The 20,187-nt window shown below is 42.2% G+C and overlaps 2 protein-coding genes across 4 annotated transcripts; both read left to right on the top strand.

Moving 5' to 3' along the window:
• Nucleotides 1–7,489: 7,489 nt before the first annotated feature.
• Nucleotides 7,490–12,869, top strand: hdr (hematopoietic death receptor). 3 transcript variants are annotated; one of them, XM_053870893.1, is made up of 10 exons: nt 7,490–7,600; nt 8,507–8,657; nt 8,988–9,116; nt 9,195–9,306; nt 9,371–9,462; nt 10,007–10,096; nt 10,235–10,266; nt 10,360–10,380; nt 11,781–11,817; nt 11,936–12,869. In XM_053870893.1, exons 1-10 carry the CDS (start codon nt 7,535–7,537, stop codon nt 12,232–12,234), a joined length of 1,029 nt encoding a protein of 342 aa, XP_053726868.1. In that variant the 5' UTR covers nt 7,490–7,534; the 3' UTR covers nt 12,235–12,869. The 3 variants fall into 3 exon arrangements, with proteins under 3 accessions (XP_053726868.1, XP_053726866.1, XP_053726869.1); XM_053870891.1 differs by having other exon boundaries at nt 10,360–10,545; XM_053870894.1 differs by having other exon boundaries at nt 10,360–10,393; nt 11,936–12,087.
• Nucleotides 12,870–14,844: 1,975 nt separating this feature from the next.
• On the top strand, nt 14,845–18,690 carry LOC128762754 (lysosomal membrane ascorbate-dependent ferrireductase CYB561A3). The gene is made up of 7 exons (XM_053871228.1): nt 14,845–15,058; nt 15,289–15,394; nt 15,986–16,190; nt 17,011–17,219; nt 17,307–17,461; nt 17,981–18,149; nt 18,267–18,690. Exons 1-7 carry the CDS (start codon nt 15,036–15,038, stop codon nt 18,291–18,293), a joined length of 894 nt encoding a protein of 297 aa, XP_053727203.1. The 5' UTR covers nt 14,845–15,035; the 3' UTR covers nt 18,294–18,690.
• Nucleotides 18,691–20,187: the final 1,497 nt, after the last annotated feature.

The raw sequence follows: 20,187 nt of genomic DNA, 5'->3' as shown, positions 1-20,187 counted from the left end.
AGCAGGTAACTGGAGTTATTAACTCGATGTTGAGCCAGAATAATGATACAATAATAATAATATAATAATCTGTGAGCACAGTGCTCACGGCATTAAATGTAACAATACATTCATTAACATTCTTGCTGCTGCCGGACACTCCCTGAGCACACACTGATCTAATATGAATCACGGCGGAAAAACTAAAGGACTGGTCCGATCCAGTTTATGAGGCTGTGAAACCTGACACGCCCGGAGCTGTTATGAAATTCCGTCGGCAGAGGAAAGTCAGAGGATAATCCATATATTAAAAAAGCAATTCAATTCAGATTCAGAGCACATTCCAAAACTATTAATTCCAGGATCAGACTTGTACATCAGAAGTGGCTCATGCAAACATATGTGACACCTGTGGACTTAAATATTTTTATTTTTTTTTCATAGAAATTCACCTTCACCTTCACCTTCACCTTCACCTTCTTCTGCCTGGAGGCAGCATTCGGAGCAAGGAAGCCCAAACTTCCCGGTCCGCACAAACCTCCTCCAGCTCTTCCCGGGGGATCCCGAGGCGTTCCCAGGCCAGAGCGGAGACATAATCTCTCCAGCGAGTCCTGGGTCTTCCCCGGGGTCTCCTCCCGGTAGGACATGCCCAGAACACCTCCCCAGGGAGGCGTCCAGGGGGCATCCGGACCAGATGCCCGATCCACCTCAGCTGGTTCCTCTCCATGTGGAGGAGCAGCGGCTCCACCCCGAGCTCCTCCCGGATGACCGAACTCCTCACCCTATCTCTAAGGGTGCGCCCAGCCACCCTGCGGAGGAAACTCATCTCAGCCGCTTGTATCCGCCATCTCATCCTTTCGGTCACTACCCAAAGCTCGTGACCATAGTTGAGGGTGGGAACGTAGATCGATCGGTAAATCGAGAGCTTCGTCTTGTGACTCAGCTCTCTCTTCACCACGACGGTCCGATACAGCGACCGCATCACTGCTGCCGCTGCACCAACCCGTCTATCAATCTCACGCTCCCCTTTTCCCTCACTCGAGAACAAGACCCCGAGATACTTAAACTCCGCCACTTGAGGCAAGAACTCTCCACCAACCTGGAGAGTTGGAAATTTGGGAATGCAAACATATTTACACCTTTTGGGAGGAAATGACAAAACTACAAAAACAAATCCGATTGGACCCCAAGTTATTTACATTCGAACTCTACCTAGAAAAAATAAATATGATAAGAATGGACGTGCTTTTATCGATCTTGGTGTTTTGGTTGTAAAACTATGTATCGCTGTAATGTGGAAAAATGTGAAAAGACCAAAGATAAGCCAGTGGTTGCGTACGTTGCTCTCTTGTGTACCATTAGAAAGAATTACATATACACAAAGAGGGGAAAAATAAATTTGAAAAAATGTGGAATCCTTTTATATATATATATATATATATATATATATATATATATATAAAAAATATATATATATATATATATATATATATATATATCTGATGTTACATGGTGCACTTTGTTACTTGGTAAAGACTACAATCTTTTGTTTTTGCTGAAGATATTGTCTGAAGTTTCCATTAGAAGCAATGGGGTGGGTGATCAATATTTTATATTATTTTGTGTGATTTTTTTTATTTATTATTATTTTTTTGTTTTATTATTCTTTCCCTTATTAGTGTATGGTAATATTTTGAAAAGATGAATAAATACATTTTGGCAAAAAAAAAATAAAAAATCAGTAATTCAAATAAGAATATCTAGATATTACGAGACATTCAAAAGATTTTTACGAACAGGAGTCATTTTAAACATTTTAGAGACAAAGCTTTAGACAAATATATTTTATTTATTTGCATTATATGTCAATCAAGCGGACATTATTGAAACATTCCGGATGAAGAGAAGTCGCATCACAAATGAGGATTGATATGAAATATGACTTTTTTTATTCACTTTACTTAGTCAGTTAGTGTACATGTTCCATCCTTTTATGCATGGTTTTCCTCATGTGCAGCTCCACACAGCAAGTTAACCCGCAAGTCGCCATCAGGGGGAAAACTGCGACGGGCAGTCGCGACATTTAAACAAGCCGAGCATCAAATATGGAGCCAGATGTAGTTACTGCTTCACATTATCCTCCGTTTACTGGCGTTTATTTCTACCAGCTTGTTTAATTCTGCTGAGGTTTGTGTTCTTGTTTATTCCATGTTTGTTTCTAACCCCTGCTTTGTCTTTGTTTGGTTCAGGTTTTTCTCCTCGGTTGTTTGTTTGCGTTTCTCTCTCGGCTCGTTGATGCCCTTGGCTCCTCCTTCTGGTCCGTCTTTGTTTTGTTGTTTGTATTTATGATCAATAAAGACTGATAAGTGTAATGTCTCTGAATCTCGCCGTCTCCATCATCATCGTCGCTTTAGAGATGAGGAGGAATGTCACGAGAGGACGTGAAAAAAACAGTGTCTGGTCATAACATAGGTCATAAAATACCAACTGGATGGGTGACTTTACTTCCATCCCAAACATGCCTACCTCACTAGCAGCTTTTAAACTACAACCTTTCAAGTTAGTGACATTAAAGTTGAATATTTCATGGAAAACACTGAGGGACGCCGAGTCACTCCTGGCTGCAAACCTCATCATGTTGTTCCCGCTCGTGAGTCACCACTGTTATGATCGTTTTGGTGGTTCCCGTCAGCGCGTGTGGACGGGTGAAATCTGTTTGATAGCACAGTCGTGTCTTATCTCGGACGGGTCGACATGTCTTATCTGCCTAAAACACAAGTTCAAGTCTTAAGTTGCAGGCAACGGTGGCTCATGGTTTCCAACATGGTGGACGACTGAGCTGAAAATAAGCCTGGAAACGATACATCAAATGTGGATTTATTTGGACAGAACACACTCGGGAAATTCACTGGCACAATGATTCAAAATAAACAATAGATTTTAGTCCAAGAAATGATTTATAAGAATGAAAAAATGTTGTCTCAGGTTCAAAACAATAAACAATAGGAGGGTTTTTCATTGAAAGGGATGCGTCTGTGTGTATAGCATCAGTTGCGGCCGCGTCTTCCTGCACCGCTCCATATCTGTGAGCTGCAGCCGACAGTTCTCTTGATAGGAAACTGGTGCTAACCAGAACAGAGGGGTCACAACACGACAGGCGGGATGTGTCATAGTGCAGCAATACAGTGGACGTATGTCGCTTTATGGCTGGGGCTCATGACATATTTGAGTCATATCATGTTTTTAAAAACATCAAGCTCAAGGTTTAATTTGCATTTTTTGGGTTGATGGAGCCATGTGACATGAGAGGAATGTAGTCACACCGGGTCACCCGGGTTGCTCCGCTTAATTTCACTGTTTGGAAGTGATATACTTGGACACAGACATATTTGATTGTCTTGTTTTTATCCTTTATTTGGTGTCAAAACAAGACCAAAGCAGCCTCAGTGTCACCTAAATCAGGGGTTGACAGGGTCAAACAGTGTTTTTTTTTTTCCCGAAGCTATCGGGAGCCTAAGCCTCAGCCCCTTTTGGTCGGTCCATAGTTCTAAGATCGGGGAAAAAAAAGAATGGAAGTCTATGGGGAGATCACGGTGAAGTTATTTCCTGGTTCACTGCCTTAGATCACACACATATTGTAGCTGTACCTCAGTATAAACAATAAATAATGATGTCAGTTTCTACTTTGTTTGTCATGTAATTCATGTTTTATTTGCTTTTGGAAATACAGTGGTGCCTCGGTTTTCAAACGTCTCGGAATTCGAACAAAAATTTCGGATTTTGAATGAAAATCCAGAACTCGAACGCCCCCCGAAAAAGCCGGAAAAAACATAACGTGCGCGGACCGATCAGCTGACCCACGAGGCGCTTTGTTATTGTGTATAACGCAGCCTCTGTATGCAGACGTGTCCCGTTAGCTCCATTGACTGACTATTTTTTCTTCATATTGAGGTGTAAAACCTTTCCTGTCTCCACACTGGACCGTGGTAGAGTGTCACAGGGGAGGTGCTGGAGCGCTCACTCCAGGGTTTGATGTCCTGTTGTGGGCTGGAGCTGGGACAGGGATGAGGCCAGTCTGGGGCAGAGCGTGACTTGGTTTATGACTTTGTCACAGCCAAACTGCACAGAAGCGCACATTCAGAGCTGGACACGCACCGGGCACCTCTTCCCTTCTGGAGAGACGTCACTCACTCGGCAACCCCTCCCACATGCAGCGGCCACACACATAGAGGAACAGCCACCTGCAGCAGACGCTCTACATTCACTCCTACAAAAGACTATTTTAAGGCCTGGAACGCATGATTTCTTTTTCCATTCATTGTAATGGGAAAAATCAATTCAGATTTCAAACAAATCGCTTCTCGAACGGCCGTCTGGAACAGATTGTGGTCGAGAACCGAGGTGCCACTGTACGTAATAATTTGGACTACAAATCAATAACTTCATAGCGGGATGCGACTGCGCCGGCGGATGCTAAAGGTGCTAAACTATCAAAAGTGGAAGACAGCACACATGAGCTGGCATGGCTACGCACTCACAGTGACCCCGTAGAGCTTGTCCCGCCTGCTGTCTGGACTCTGCGACAAGCATCGTAGATGGCTACGACACATCACACAAAACCTAAAGTAACTTTTGATGCCGGTGGAAAGCAGAGTTCCCAGGGCATTAGGATGTATTTTTCGAACTCACAGACATCATACGTGAGATGTATGGCACGCAACAAGCCAGATCTGAGTAACTTTCATCTCTCCGTTCACTCCTGTTCATATTTTTTGTATCTTATCTCCCATGAGACGGAAGTAGGTGAGCGGGATTTTGGCTCATTTACATTTACACTAAAGACCAAAACAGTCCTACTGTATCAGCCTGTGTTACAGAAAGATTTTGTTTTTTAATCCAGGCTCCAGATGATCGCTCCCAAAATGGAGTCATTTGTTCCTCGTCCCACCTCAGATATTTCCTTAAAATTCTATTGAAATCCAGGGAAGGTTTCGACTCCCAAGTAACTTGAACAAATAGAATCGTACTTGGATGAAGGCGAAGGAGAAAGACCGCCTCATGGGATGTGTGACTCCCTGAACCAAGACAGGTGGTGAGAAAAGAGGAAGCATGTCTGAGACATGCCCAACAACCTTTCGCTGCTCGATGGTTCATTAATAACTTTGTCATGACGCACTGCCAGATGAATCAGTGCCGTCCAGCCCAACCGTGTCTAACTGTACAGTCGGTCTTCTACCTCCATGGTGGTGCTGTGATGAACGCCAGATGTTGTCATCTAATTTTAACTTCTGGCGTTTTCACCAAAGGATTTTATCCTGGGCCAAGACCAGGCTTTCACCCAAAGAAGCCAACTTCTGGCCCCGCGCCCTTGTATTTATTTGACAAAACATTCTCTTGGATTTATGTTCATGACTGATCAACCGCTGCCTAAGAGTTTAGGTTCTGCCGATCTTCATGAATGTATTCAGGGCACTGTTCCAAGATTGTCTCCTCATCTCTCTGACCAATCACGGCACTACACGCAGCGTTACATCATCGTCACAACATGTGTCGCAACTGCTGCGTTTTTCAGTGCTTCATTTTCTGCTACACAGTTAGCAACACACCAATGTGAGAAGCCTGGTCTCCCAACCCACTGGGATGTGTCTTCTGCTTTAGCTCTGACAAACCTTCCACCTGTCACCTGAACTCCTGAAGACCTGCACTGAATTACACCATATATGGACAACTTCTTATGAGCACACGGCAAACACAGCTCTGTGATTCAATAATAATAATTAACAAGGTATATTTTTTCAGTAGTGCTGTCAGTCGATTTAAAAAAATTAATCGAATTAATTACAGGATTTTGTAATTAGTTAATCGAATGAATCGCATTTCTATGTCATATCTGCTAAAGGTCTCCTGATAAAGAATTTAAGTTCTAGGATATTAAAAACAATTTTATTGGTGAACTGTGCTTCATAAATGAAATCCAAAAGTAAAGGTCAAACACATCTGCAAACCAGTGAGGCCAGGTGCATGGTTCAAGACTGTAGAACAAATACAGCAATACAGTGAAATAAATCAAATAAAGCTGTCTTCAAAGTGTCAAACAAATACAGCAATACAGTGAAATGAATAAAATAAAGCTGTCTTCAAACATGTTAAACAAATACAGCAATACAGTGAAATAAATCAAATAAAGCTGTCTTCAAATATGTCAAACAAATACAGCAATACAGTGAAATAAATCAAATAAAGCTGTCTTCAAAGTGTCAAACAAATACAGCAATACAGTGAAATGAATAAAATAAAGCTGTCTTCAAACATGTTAAACAAATACAGCAATACAGTGAAATAAATCAAATAAAGCTGTCTTCAAATATGTCAAACAAATACAGCAATACAGTGAAATAAATCAAATAAAGCTGTCTTCAAAGTGTCAAACAAATACAGCAATACAGTGAAATGAATAAAATAAAGCTGTCTTCAAACATGTTAAACAAATACAGCAATACAGTGAAATAAATCAAATAAAGCTGTCTTCAAATATGTTAAACAAATACAGCAATACAGTGAAATAAATCAAATAAAGCTGTCTTCAAATATGTCAAACAAATACAGCAATACAGTGAAATAAATCAAATAAAGCTGTCTGTAGAACAAATACAGCAATACAGTGAAATAAATCAAATAAGGCTGTCTTCAAAAATGTAATATAAATTAATACAGCGATTCAGTTAAATAAATAAAATTCAGAAATAAAATAAAGACTGTCTCAAATAGGCACTTAAGCTCAATATAGCCAATCAAAAATGAATAAATAGAAGTATAACACACCTCTAAATCAGGCAAAATGAAGAACCGTTGATACTTTTTTTAACACGTTAAATTGTGGCGTAATGAATTAATCGAATTAACATGCTTAAATGACACCACTATTTTTCAGACATTTTTAGTTTTAGGAAAATTATGCCAAAAAAAATAAAAGTAGTTTGAGTGTTTGAAATGGAATGAAGAGATGCTTCGACATCTTAAATATCATTTCAGCGAAAAAAAAAAAAAAAAAAAATGGAAAAAGTGGTAATTACAATTACGATGATGAATTATTGTTCATAATGAATCCTGCCAAATGAATACGGCACCACTGCACAGTTGTGGCTCCAGAACAAACCTAACAGGGGGCATTGGGTCAAACCAGAGTGGCGTCAATATGACAAAAATATACGTTATTTGTATAAAGTTGAAAAATATGTTGCGCTTCTTTCCTTCTTTGTTTCTTCTTTCCTGCCGCAGGGGACTTTTTTTTTTTTTTTTAGTGCTTGAGCAGCTCAACAAATTCCAAATGAGTTGCACATGATGACTAACTTTCAGTGATCAAAAGCAAATGCGCTCTTCCACCTTATTTCCCACTCAGTGGTTCTTGTTGAGACACAGTTGAATGTTGTGGGCGGGTCCTGGTGACGCAGCGGCAGGTCACGCCCCTCTCGAAGGTTCGCGCCCTCATCACCTGCGCGGAAGTCAGAATCCTTCATTCTCAGTGTCGCTCTGCAGGAGTCTAGGCGTGTTGCGGATGGTCTCTCTGAACGGCGGATTTCTACATGACGGCGACGCCATGATAAGCGAGCGGCGCTCAGCTGTGAGTTTCATGTCACCGCCTTCTTCTTCTTCTGACTGTGGAATCATTTAAAACCCTACTTGTTCCCGTTGATCCGAGTCTTAAAGTGAACCGCTGCGCTCAGACAGGTGAAAGTTTTTAGCTGCGCCACACCTCAGTAACTGGACTTTACGTGGGATCGGTGCGATATATCGGTGTGCGGCGCGAAACGGAGAGCGACGAGTGTCGAGTCAAACGTGACTAAAACAAAAAAATACGTTGTTGTGAATTCACCTAAAAGGTGCTCAAAACCTGATCCGCCTTGTATTGATTCATTTATTTGTTCCTTTATTGAAGAGTTGCTCCTCCGATTAGGGACTATTTTCTGTGAATCCCTCCGCAGCCTCGTGTCACAATTATAACCCTGGTGCGAAATTCCTCACCGAGTCTTAAACAGCGACTTTGTTTGGGCTTTAAAGACGCGACCCCACACGTTTGAGTTGGTTTAGCCATTGTGCCGGTGTTAAGGCCTCATTTAGTTCATTATTTCAGCTTGAACCAGATCAAAGTGTCAGTCATTGAATGAGAAGGTTTTAAAAGTCTGTAAACAGTCAGACGTTTACAATAAAGTGACGATTGTTATTTATTTATTAAGGTGCCTGAGGTTTGTGTTCAAGCCCTGCCACACGCACTTGTTTGCCTTATTTGGCGTCAGGTGGCCAGGTGTTGCCCTACAAGGAAAACTTGTGACTGACTCTGCATGACTCATCGGTTCCATCATAAACGCTCCGACGCTGAAGGCGTCTTCTGCCTCCATGCACTCGCGAAAAAAGGTCTGACTTTTGAGGGAGTTTTCCAGTGCACCTCTTCGTCCACGTCTGAAAAGTAGTTTGAACTCCCCTGCCTCCGGGTTTCCTCCCACCGACCATTCCATTTGTTTCCCGGCAGGTGATCTTTCTGATGGCTCTGCTGATCCTCTGCACCGTGGCCTTCCCGCACGAAGGTCCGGACCCCATGGCCGACAGGGTACGGCGGGACGGCCAGTGTGGAGGCAATGAGCACAAGGACAACAACAAGTGCTGCAGGCTGTGTCCCGCTGGTAAGGTTTGGCTCGAGGCCTGTCCACATGAAGACGATCGTACCTGAACAAGTTCTGTGGTCCAGTAACCTTCTGGTCCCAACCAGAGAAGGTCATCAACTTTTGTTTACAAGAGCATAACAACGCCACACACAGGCTTGACACGAGTACTGCATCACTTTTTACTGTAATCCCTGGTTTGGGTCCTTTTTTTTTGTTTTTATTTAAAACCACCGTCTTTATTGAGCACTTTTGTTGACAATAACAAATGAAGGTATAAGTTTTCGTGTGGACACAGCCATTACGTGGCTGGATTCTTGCTCCCGTGTGAATGCCGGTGTTTCCTGTTAGGCCAGCGGCTGGTGTCATCCTGCGTCAAAGACGGGGGCGTCGCGACATGCGAGGAGTGTGACTCCGGAACCTACATGGACCACCCAAACTACGAGAAAAAATGTTTAACTTGCACCAACTGCCGTGACGGTGAGGGAAACGTTGACCTCAATATATATTTCAATACACAGCTGGGTGTGTTGTTAAGGACGTTTGTTTTTTTTTCAGACCAAGAAGCGGTGACTAAATGCACTCACACGCAGGACGCTGTGTGTCGGTGCAAGGTGGGAAAGTTCTGCCCGGATGACCATCCCTGTGAAGTGTGCCGGACGTGCTCCAAGTAAATTGGACGGTGAATTGCTGTTCTCCGTCAGACGTTGTTGCTCACCCATCCTCCTGTCCAGGTGTGGTCCAGGGGAGACGGTCGCAAGGAACTGCAGTGCGACCTCCGACACGGAGTGCAAGAAGATTTCACCTCCCCCGGACTCCAACGCTGGTAAGATCACCAGGCCGACTGTTTGGGTCTGACTCGCCATTTGAAAAACAACTGTACTTACTGAAGAGAAGTTCAACATCACCAATATTCTATATATGCTTTTCAAATTATATTAATATTTGTGGATTTTTTTGGATGTGTGTTATTTATTATTTTATTTTTTGGCTGGGGCCGGGGGCCTGATGTGAGCGTGATGTGACGGAATATTCGAGCGCAGATTATGTTTCTGCACAAGGACCAGTTAAACTGTGCCTCACAATAGAGAAACCGCACGACCAAGTGGATCCACACAGTTCGCCACAGTTCCTTGTTATGAATCTACAGACCCCCGTCACCCATAAAAAACACTTTCAGTTTCAGTTTTCAACTCTGTCTGAGTCAAAGAAAGGAAATGCTGAGTCAAAAACCAAACAGAAATCTCCATTATTTATTTGTTTTTTTGTATTCCGTGACTGGAACTAGTTTCCCTGGTTGTTCATAACGTTTCAATAAAGGCTCGTAATGTTCTTGACCCTTGGTTGGTTTTTCTTCTCTTGTCTTCCAGCCGTGTTGGGTGTCGTCGTGCCCCTCGTGTTGCTCTGTCTTGTCATCGTGGTGACATATTGCTGCTGCAAAAAGAAAGAAGGAAGATGTGGTAAGTTCATATGAGGCTGCTGGCTGTGTCGGATGGTGCACATGGATATTGGGGAGTCAGGTGGAAGTTCCGTCGGCGATGTCTCTGTTAGTGTGGAAAACAAGTGCTTGAAGCTCATTTCTCTTGTTCTTTCAACAGACTGTCTGAGTATCTCCCAGAAGCCTGGTCCGGTGAGTCACCAGCCGCATGTTTGAGAGACTCGTCGTGAATGGGAAGTTCCTTGGGAGTGACATGACTTGATCTTGGGTTGTTTGTACTTGCAGGGCGACGAGGAGGCTCCTCCGGTAAGAGTCAGAAGTGAGAAGAGTGATGTGTACCAGGCTTTCCTGGAGAGCCCCAGCTGCTCAGCCTCTAGCTCCCAGCACAGTATAGCTGCTCTGCTATTGCAGCCCCAGATTGAACAGCCGCTGCTCCTCAGAGCCCAGACGCCGGTGCCGCCCGTCCTCGTGGTGAGATCCTCAGCTTTGTCGCTTCACCTCCCCGGCTTTTCTAACGCTCCATGCAGCGCTTCTCTTCTGCTCTCTTGCTCAACTCTTTCTGCTACTGCTGCACTGTGATGCCGAGAACGTGGTTGGGGAAAAAAGGTGGCTGCCAGAGAGATTTATTTTTTAATAAAAAACAGTGTTTAATCCAGAGTTAAAGCATTCAAATGACAAACTTGGTGAACTACATGTTTGTTTTATTCATTTTTTTTTATTTTATTTTTGGTACCTGTGCAGAATCTATCACAACAATCACACATGACAGTGCTCGAGTTGCATGTCATGATACTCCGTCAATACTTGCCCCAAAATATCCCCAGTCATGAGGCTAATGACCTAATTGCCTGGGTGGGATTGGCTTGAGAAATGATGCCACTGGGTTCAAACCGAGCGGCTTATGTGCTCCTGTGGTTTTAGCAAAACATTAACGACTGGACTTTCAACCCCATAAATTGGGATTTGCCACTTTGAACTCTGAACCCAGACACAGATTCTAGAAAAAATGGTTTCATAATTGAAGTAAATCTGTCTCAATAGACTTTGAAATTAATCGGATTTCTTCTGTCTCTTATTCTGCAAAAATACCGTTTTACATTTGAGGCTCAGTGTTTAGGGGCGAAAAAAAATTCAGTTGCAACATTCAGAACTTGGAGCCATTAAACTGGAGCCACGAACCAGATAAGGGCCCGCGGGTCATGGGACGAAGAACCAGCTTGGCACCATGACCATCTCAGACACCAGATTTGGAGCGGCTGTAATCTCTTCAGTTGCACTGTTGTTTGAGGTCGGGTCCTTGTGAACCGAAACCTTGTCCTGGTCTTTCAAAAATGAAAAAAGAAAATCTGAAATTCACTCATTGTTCAATTGTGATGGGTAGTTGAGGTTTACTGACACAGTGTCCTGGTTTTCGGAGGCCACTAGGTGGCGGTGTCTGCTCTAATGTAATGTTTGGACTTGAACAACTCATTTCTAAACCAAGAGCGCCATCTAGTGGCCTCTGAAAATGAGGACACGGTTTCATCAACCCTGCAGTACTGGTTCATGACGCCTCATTGACCCATCAGTACTGTTTAAAGCTTCTAACTGTTGAGGAAGACATCACTGTCAGAATAATCGTGCAGTGGAATTGAGCTTCAATTTTCTTGGAGCTCAAGCTGAGTGACTATGTAACTAATGTGTAAATGTTTTTCCTTGTCTCGCAGAGCTACGAAGAATTCCCCCAGCTCACTCCCACCAATGGTAAATGATGTATATATTGTCTTAAATGTGACTTAGGCTCTCGCCAAATAACATGATTATAATTTTTTTTTTTTTTTAAAGAGAGGTGGATTTTTAATCTGTAATTCTTTCTCCACAGGTCCTGAATCTCTCCGGAAGTGTTTTGCGTATTTTGAGGACCTGGACCTCAAGTGCTACCCGAGGTTCTTCCGTGGTCTCGGCCTCCATGAGAATGACATCATCAGCAAGGAGACTCTGCACTTCAGGGATCAGATGAGTGCTTTGCTGAACATTTGGCTGGAGAGCAACGGAAAGAACGCCAGCTTGAACCAGCTGCTCGCCGTCCTGCTCGAACTGCACCAGCGACAAACGGCTGAGACCATCAAGAAACTGGCCCTGGAAAGCGGCCATTTTGTCGTTGAGGAAAAGGAGCTTTAAGCTGCCGATCAAAGCCACTTCTGAAGTGAGGCGAGACGCTGTTGTGGTGTGCATAACTGATGTGTCGGCGCCACACAGGTCTCCCTTTATAAAAGGGCTGTGGCTCCCAGTTCTGATCTCAGGATTGTCGTGTATTCATTGGGGTGAACTTCAGACACGGAATGAAGCTTTGTAGTTTGAATGTAAATCAAAGGAGACATATGGGATGCTTCTTTAATCCCAGTGCAAGAATGTTTGTCCGTTATTAATGACCCCCAGTGTCTGCCTGTACAAGCACCGAGCAGGTGCCATATTGTTACCTGCAATTTGCAAAGTGTTGCTGTATTTATGTTTTCTTATTTCATGTTGTTCTGACATTGTGATATTCATTTGCTCCTCGAAATGAATTTGATGAAGTTGTGATTTACTGAATGTTGCCTCCATTATTTATTCAATATTTAAAAGTCCCAAAAATGTTTCATACTTTTTAATATAATAAATGGTATTTACCTTTGTACTTTTCATTTTGACTCTGTACATGTATGCCTGTTTTTTCAGAGGTGATAATGTGTATTCATGCTGGATACAATGATCAAAATAGTTTATTCATGTAGCTAAGCAGAAAGACTGCATACAAATAAAGATAACTGTGATACACCAGGATGTTTAAAATGGCCATGTCTACAATTCTTGCCGAGTTATTGGAAGGTAAAGTGAATTGCGAAGTTACAAGAGATTAGTCTATGAACCTTTATTTTTGAGGCGAGCAACTTTCATGGAGGGCCACATGAGGGAGCCAGACATTCACTTAGCTCCATAAATGAGGACACATTCTACTGCACTGAAGACAGTTCAACAAGATGCCGCTCGTTAAGATGAAATGAATAAAATTCAAAAATAATCTGTCACAATTATTTTTGAGTAAGATCGATGCAAACATGTCATCGGGACATCAATAATTAATAAGCGAAATACTTTTACGAAATAAGTTAAAAAAAAAAAAAAAAAACAATGCAATGAAGTGAACGATTTGCGGAGCAGCTGCGACATCTCTCCACCAGATGGCGCTAGTACACAACACAACCCCTCACCAGGTGGATGCGCTTGCTTATAAATGAAGGAGCTCCCATCCATCCCATGTGGAAAGAAATAACTAACTATAACTAACTATATATATATATATATATATATATATATATATATATATATATATATATATATATATATATATATATATATATATATATATATATATATCTGGAGAGCACACTGTTCAGTTAAAGTCCCACCACCAATATATATATATATATATATATTGGTGGTGGGACTTTAACTGAACAGTGTGCTCTCCAGACAAGAGGGAACCTTTGTCAGTGCAGCAGTTCCTGCTCCACTGATCCCACTGATGCACCAGACACGTGGCAGCTAGGATGAGAACAACAACAACAAACATGGAGGAATCATCCCTGAACAACAGCAAACAAAAGCAGCTGTTTGCTTCAGTTCAGGGAGGTTTTTCACGACACAATATCCAGGGTTTACGCTACTCTGAATGTACTTGAAATTCTTATAACATTGAATAAATATAAATAATTAAATATAGCCACCCTCGTGATTCATTGTGCTATTGTTAAACTGATGCAAAATAAACAATATTTTGTTGTTTAACTGTATGTATGGGGCCATCATTTCATTCAGTAATGTACCAAATTCATTGAAATTGAAAAATGTAGTTTCTTGTTGTAAATATTCTTAGACAATTAAGCTGCGATTAATATATATATATATATATATAGCAACACCTCCGGAACCTGACATTCACCGAATTAATATTATGAAGGACCTCACCATAATACAACTCAACATTTTCCAGAAATATCTCAACGCATTCATGTTCTGTAATCCCTCCTAAAACACAAGGCTGATCGACACCAAACAAACGTCGCTGGTTGGACGTTATTTGGGATCTATCTGTCAGTCAAAATGAAACTAAGTTAACATCTTTAAAAAGTCTATAGACCAGTTAAAAACCAGCCAGCAAACCAACATGTTGTTGTTCTATTGTTATTAATATCGCTACACACACTAGGATTAGGTTCATGACTTTTATAACCAAGCTAGTTCCAGTAGAAGCCGTATAGGTCTATGGATAGTGTTTCTAAGCTAACTAGCTTCAGTAGAAGCTACATAGGTGTATGGATAGTGTTTCTAAGCTAACTGGCTTCAGTAGAAGCCGCATAGGTGTATGGATAGTGTTTCTAAGCTAACTAGCTTCAGTAGAAGCTACATAGGTGTATGGATAGTGTTTCTAAGCTAACTAGCTTCAGTAGAAGCCGTATAGGTGTATGGATAGTGTTTCTAAGCTAACTAGCTTCAGTAGAAGCTACGTAGGTGTATGGATAGTGTTTCTAAGCTAACTAGCTTCAGTAGAAGCTACAGAGGTGTATGGATAGTGTTTCTAAGCCAACTAGCTTCAGTAGAAGCTATATAGGTGTATGGATAGTGTTTCTAAGCTAACTAGCTTCAGTAGAAGCCGTATAGGTGTATGGATAGTGTTTCTAAGCTAACTCGCTTCAGTAGAAGCGGCGCGCCTATGGACCACATTTCCCATAACGCATTGCGTGTCGAGCCTTTCAGGAACTGGCAGCAGTCATGTAAACAGGTTTTACCTGACGAACCCACCGAAAGTTCGCATCGTTTAACGATGATTCACAAACAAAATAGGGACTTTGTTGTTTGTCATGTTTTGACATTTCCAGCTGTTACGCTTTGACCAAACTTCTTTTCAAAGCGAGTTGAGGTTTCACTTGCAAAGGGACACAATGCAGGGCCTTCGCCACAAAAAGTAAGGCAATCTCACTACTTTATAAAGTCATTGTGTATGTCGGTGAGGTGTTTCTTGCTGAATTAACCGGGAAGTGGCGGCAGAAGCGATGAACGCGTTTTTGGTGTGGGGCACGAGCGGCACCGAGGGAGGACGACCGTCACTTTAGTCCTCGAATTTTACACGAATCATATCGGTGGTCAACTCGAGAAGTCACGTGACCCGATAACCTGGCTGCTTTCTCGTGAAAGGCAGCGGCGGCGCTCCTCCTCCTCCGCTGCTGTCACGTATCCGCTCAGGCACCTACAAACGGACGGATGTGTCAGTGAGTCTTCAGCAGACCGAGGGCAAGACACGGTGAGTGGGACACCTGTCTTCCATCATATCCCCTGGTTTTCTTCCCTCTTCATCGTGACTTCTGCCTGACTTTACATGCGTTCATGTACTTGACTATGACATTTCAAGAAAAGAGTTTAACACCTGTAATTCCTTTGTGCAATCTCGGAGATACCGCAAGTGTTATACATTTGGTGTTTATTTACCATAAGAAGCAAAATACTAGTGAGACGGTAAGCACTTCTGTGTCACCTAAAATGACTTAATTTGACTGTACATCAGATGCTTGATATGTTTAAAATATCTCTGTTTTGTCATCAGCGTGTCCTCCTCTTTTTGATTCATTAACTGCAATCCACCTGACATAATGTTATGCTGTTCATTTATTATTGTATTATTATAGTGTAGTCTTTCCAACTTTTTATTTCACTAATGAAAATGAATTTAATTTGATGACTGTCACATTTTCTCTCTCCTTATTTTGAGGTCATATTAGGTAATAAAACAAGTGAACAAGTCAATGGCAGTTACCGTAATAAAAATGTCATCCAGACACCTTGTGTACTCCGCTCTCATATCAGCACCGTGTAACTCGTGTTTATATCTACTCAGGCTCCGGAGTACTCCAGGATGAGGTCCCGTCTGAGCTTCTACGTGTGCTACCTGCTGTGTTTGGGCTTGAGCCTGGCCTGTCTGGTGTGCGTGTGTTACTGGAGCAGCCATTGGCGAGGCGGCTTTGCCTGGGACGGCTCGGGGAAGCAGTTCAACTGGCACCCGGTGCTGATGGTAGCGGGTCTGCTGGTTCTGTACGGCAATGGTGAGTCACCGTTTCTAAGTAGTGTAGACTTTCACTTCGCTTTTTCTATTTCAATGAGTCGTACACCAGGTGTGGCGGCCTGTCATTGCACAAACAGCAACTCCAAACGCCAGGTTTTGGCTGCATATAATGACACTCTTGGTCATCAGGATCATATGCAGAAAGTTGTCTGCACACAGGTGAATGACACCCTCAGCTTGAAGGCAAGAATAGTTTGCTCACTCTTTAAACAAAATCAGAAGCTAGATAAACAAAAAGATTAGAATCTGAAAACGATCCTGTGGTGGGTGACTTTCCCATTGACGATTTTTATTGAGGTCCATGTCTCAAGGGTCTTCACTTTGCTGTGGGTGTTTTTTTTAGCGACTGCATGTCTTGGATGTCTGGGCCAAACTTAGTCAGTCTGTAAATCCACTGAGAGGTCCAGGTGGTGTGCTTGCCTCCTTCCTGGATCAGTCTACGTTCTCAGTTTTCCGTTCATCAAACATGAAGTCTGAATGTTCACTGCCTCCATTGCTCCATAAGACGGTGGTCACTGTGGCAACCTCAGATCTTTTGGCAGAACCCAGAGGTGAAGGTGAAGTAGGCAGCCGATTAAAGCCCCGTGGACATGGGCTCGTACTGTTTTTCACCAGGCTTAAAACTCAGGAAGAGTCCATGGGAAACAGCCATTGTTCAGAACAGCTCGCTGACTGCTACACTATGATGTTCATGCCAACATTGTTCAGTGGAGGTCTTTGTTTCCCTGAAGTGGCAAGAGACAGAGAAAGATTTTTTGCAAACAAAATGACAATGAAGAATCCTTGTCTTTTCTAAACAGGTGCTGTGTTGTACCGGGTCCCACTCACCTGGGGCCAGAATAAACTGCCCTGGAAGCTGCTCCACGCGGCCCTGATGCTCCTCGCCTTCATTCTCTCCGTAGTGGGTCTGTGTGCTGTGTTCGGGAATCACAACGCTAACAAAATCCCCAACCTCTACTCCTTGCACAGCTGGATTGGAATTTCAGCGGTAGCGCTCTTTGCCATGCAGGTGACTGGTGACATCACAAGTGCAAGCTGGGCCGGATATGAAGAACTGATCTGCTTTGTCTTTCTTTCATCATGGTCACGTGTGCAGTGGGTGAGTGGCATGGTGGGATTTCTTCTTCCCTGGTCCCCCCTGACCCTGCGAAAGCTCCTTAAACCGCTCCATGTGTGGATGGGAGCAGGGATCCTGGTGCTCAGCGCCGCAGCGTTCATCTCTGGCATCAACGAGAAACTATTCTTTGTCCTGTAAGTCTCGTGTTTCTCAAAAATCTTACTCCCATCATGCTAAAATCAAGATCTACAATCTTATATTTTAGGAATTCAATGTTATCTTTTGGCATTAGTGTCAGACAGCTTTCCAAACAAAGGTACAGTTTCTGACCCACAGTCCATTCACGTCGAGGGAATCTAGCTAGCTAGCTTTCTTGCTGTCTGTCTGTCTGTCTGATACACACTTTTTTGTCCCACAAGAAGTATAAATATGAGACTTTGGCGAAGTATTTGATGACAGTAAATATTATTATTATTTTTGTCTTGATGCCAGGCCTATGGGTGGCGATGCTTCAGCGACAAATACGAAGAAGACAAGCGCAGGAAGAAGGGTCATGCCACACTAGCATAACAACCCAAAATTTGCTGGCTAGCACTGTTTTAATTTGATTAACCATCAAGTACATAGGCACAAAACTGGGTTTAGGCTCGCAGTACACCGAAAGATGAAGCCTTGGGAACGGACTCTGACATGATCTGTATTTCCCCACACAGAAAAGGAGGGTCTAATGCTTCTCAGGCGTATTCCAGTCTTCCTCCCGAAGCCGTGTGCGCCAATGTGCTCGGCGTTCTGATCGTCGCCTTTGCTTTGCTGGTGCTGAAGATTCTGAACAACAGTCACTGGCAGAGACCAGAACCTCAACCCGCAGAAATCAGCTACACGGTAAGCTGAGCTAAACATGCCAAGCTATATCTAACTTTATTGAGAATATAACTGGTCATTTTGGCGCGGAACTGATCTCATATTGATAAGAATTTGGCTCTTGATCTCTGTCGACAGCCGCTGACTCAAGAGGAAAATCAATGAAGGGATTTTAACTCCAGATTCGTCCAGCAAGATCGACGTCTTGTTTTTGCTACTTATTTTTCTGTTTTGTGGTTTTGGATGTAAAGACATAAATTATTGTCTTGTTTTCTTTGAATGTGTTTCATCGTATTTTTACATTACATTCTGAATGTATAACTTTTGATTTTTAAAAGGTCTATAATGTTTATTATCGTCTGGATCTAAACTTTGAATCTAGATGTTGTGAAAGTTATGTGCAGATAAGGTGGCGTTTCTCCTTTCACTGGTCACAAGACAAGACGAACCACTCTGTTAAAGTCTTGTCAGGTCACGCTCATAATTCTTCGTGGCAACAATTGTAATCAAAGAGTCGAAGGTTTGTAGGGCCATCGACTTGAAGAAATGATGCGCAAATTCGGACTTGTCAATAAAAACATTCCTTAACCTGCTGACTTTCTTTTTTACGATCACATGTTTTCTGTTTGTTGGACTTGACCCTTTATTTATGGCGTTATACACTCAAGTACCTGCTAGATCAGCAGACTATCAAAGAGCCAAGTCCAGCGTGATGAGTTTGTGGAGCAGTGTGGATTCCAACTTTGGTTGTTTTAAGTCAGTGAAGGACTTCTGTGTTCGTGGTGTGGCCACCTCATGAAGTAGCAATGTCATCAGCGTGAAATATTAGAACTGTCTTTTCAGTTCGGTTTTTGCTGATATTTACTATAATACTATAATACAGGACACAATGGGTGCCGCTTTTTAATAATTATATAAAAATATAAAACAAATTAAACCAATCAAGCGTAGTATTATCAGCAAATATGAGGGTAAAAAATGTATTTTAAAATAAATGAAATTGTTATTTGGATCAAAACAAGGCAATAAAGTGAGGATTTTTTTTTTAATCGTTTTGGATATAAATATATATGGATCAGTATGGTTTAAAAGGCATAAAATTATAACCATACTTGGCTAGATAAAACAATTTAAAAAAAAAAAAAGAAGAATGGGAAAGAAGAAGTGCTGAGCGAAATTCTTCATGCAAATATAAATTACAATAGCTTGAAACTTGTCGATGGTAAGTCGTCCTCTCTGTTGCATAATATTTATTAACTCTCAGTGTTATTAACGGTTAATCTCGCTCCTTATTCGTTTCATCCCTGTTTTCTTCTCAGTGTGTATATTCTTCAGTTCAGACGACTTCACTGCGGCACCTCCCACTTAGTCATATATATATATATATATATATATATATATATATATATATATATATATATATATGTATATATGTATGTGTTTGTATGATCGAAGAAATATTTCATTCATTTAACGATCGATTAACGAGCGAATGGTGCGTCTTCTTCTCTCCAACACTAGATGGCGGCAAAGGGAATGTTCTCAATGAGAGTTGTAGCAAACAAGACACCAAACTATTAAACGTCTTTTTTTGTCAGCTTCTGTGTGACCCCACAAAGTGGTGCTGTTGCACGGTTCTAGTCCCAGTCGGAAGTAGATCTATCTATCTATCTATTTATCTATCTATCTGTCTGTCTGTCTGCCCGCCCGCCCGTCCATCCATTCATCCATCCATCTACCTGTCTGTGAATCTATCTATCTATCTGTCTGTCTATCTACCTGTCTGTCTGTCTGTCTGTCTGTCTATCTATCTACCTGTCTATCTGTCTGTCTGTCTATCTATCTATCTACCTGTCTGTCTGTCTGTCTGTCTGTCTATCTATCTACCTGTCTATCTGTCTGTCTGTCTGTCTACCTGTCTATCTATCTACCTGTCTGTCTGTCTGCCTACCTGTCTGTCTATCTATCTAGCTATCTACCTGTCTGTCTATCTGCCTACCTGTCTGTCTGTCTATCTATCTACCTGTCTGTCTGTCCATCCATCCATCCATCCATCTAT

The sequence above is a fragment of the Synchiropus splendidus genome, chromosome 7 (assembly GCF_027744825.2).
Source record: "Synchiropus splendidus isolate RoL2022-P1 chromosome 7, RoL_Sspl_1.0, whole genome shotgun sequence".
Taxonomy (NCBI): domain Eukaryota; kingdom Metazoa; phylum Chordata; class Actinopteri; order Syngnathiformes; family Callionymidae; genus Synchiropus; species Synchiropus splendidus.
The sequence above is the reverse complement of the archived record's forward strand: the minus strand, read 5'-3'. Positions and strand labels throughout refer to the sequence as shown.

Bases quoted from the DNA above. Each gene is read 5' to 3' on its own strand.
- hdr (XM_053870891.1), top strand. From the start codon at position 7,535: ATGGTCTCTCTGAACGGCGGATTTCTACATGACGGCGACGCCATGATA. The intron at 10,546-11,780 runs GTGAGATCCTCA...CTTGTCTCGCAG, and splicing joins CGGTGCCGCCCGTCCTCGTG to AGCTACGAAGAATTCCCCCA. The intron at 11,818-11,935 runs GTAAATGATGTA...CTTTCTCCACAG, and splicing joins CCAGCTCACTCCCACCAATG to GTCCTGAATCTCTCCGGAAG.
- LOC128762754 (XM_053871228.1), top strand. From the start codon at position 15,036: ATGCAGGGCCTTCGCCACAAAAA. The intron at 15,395-15,985 runs GTGAGTGGGACA...ATATCTACTCAG, and splicing joins CAGACCGAGGGCAAGACACG to GCTCCGGAGTACTCCAGGAT. The intron at 18,150-18,266 runs GTAAGCTGAGCT...CTCTGTCGACAG, and splicing joins CCGCAGAAATCAGCTACACG to CCGCTGACTCAAGAGGAAAA.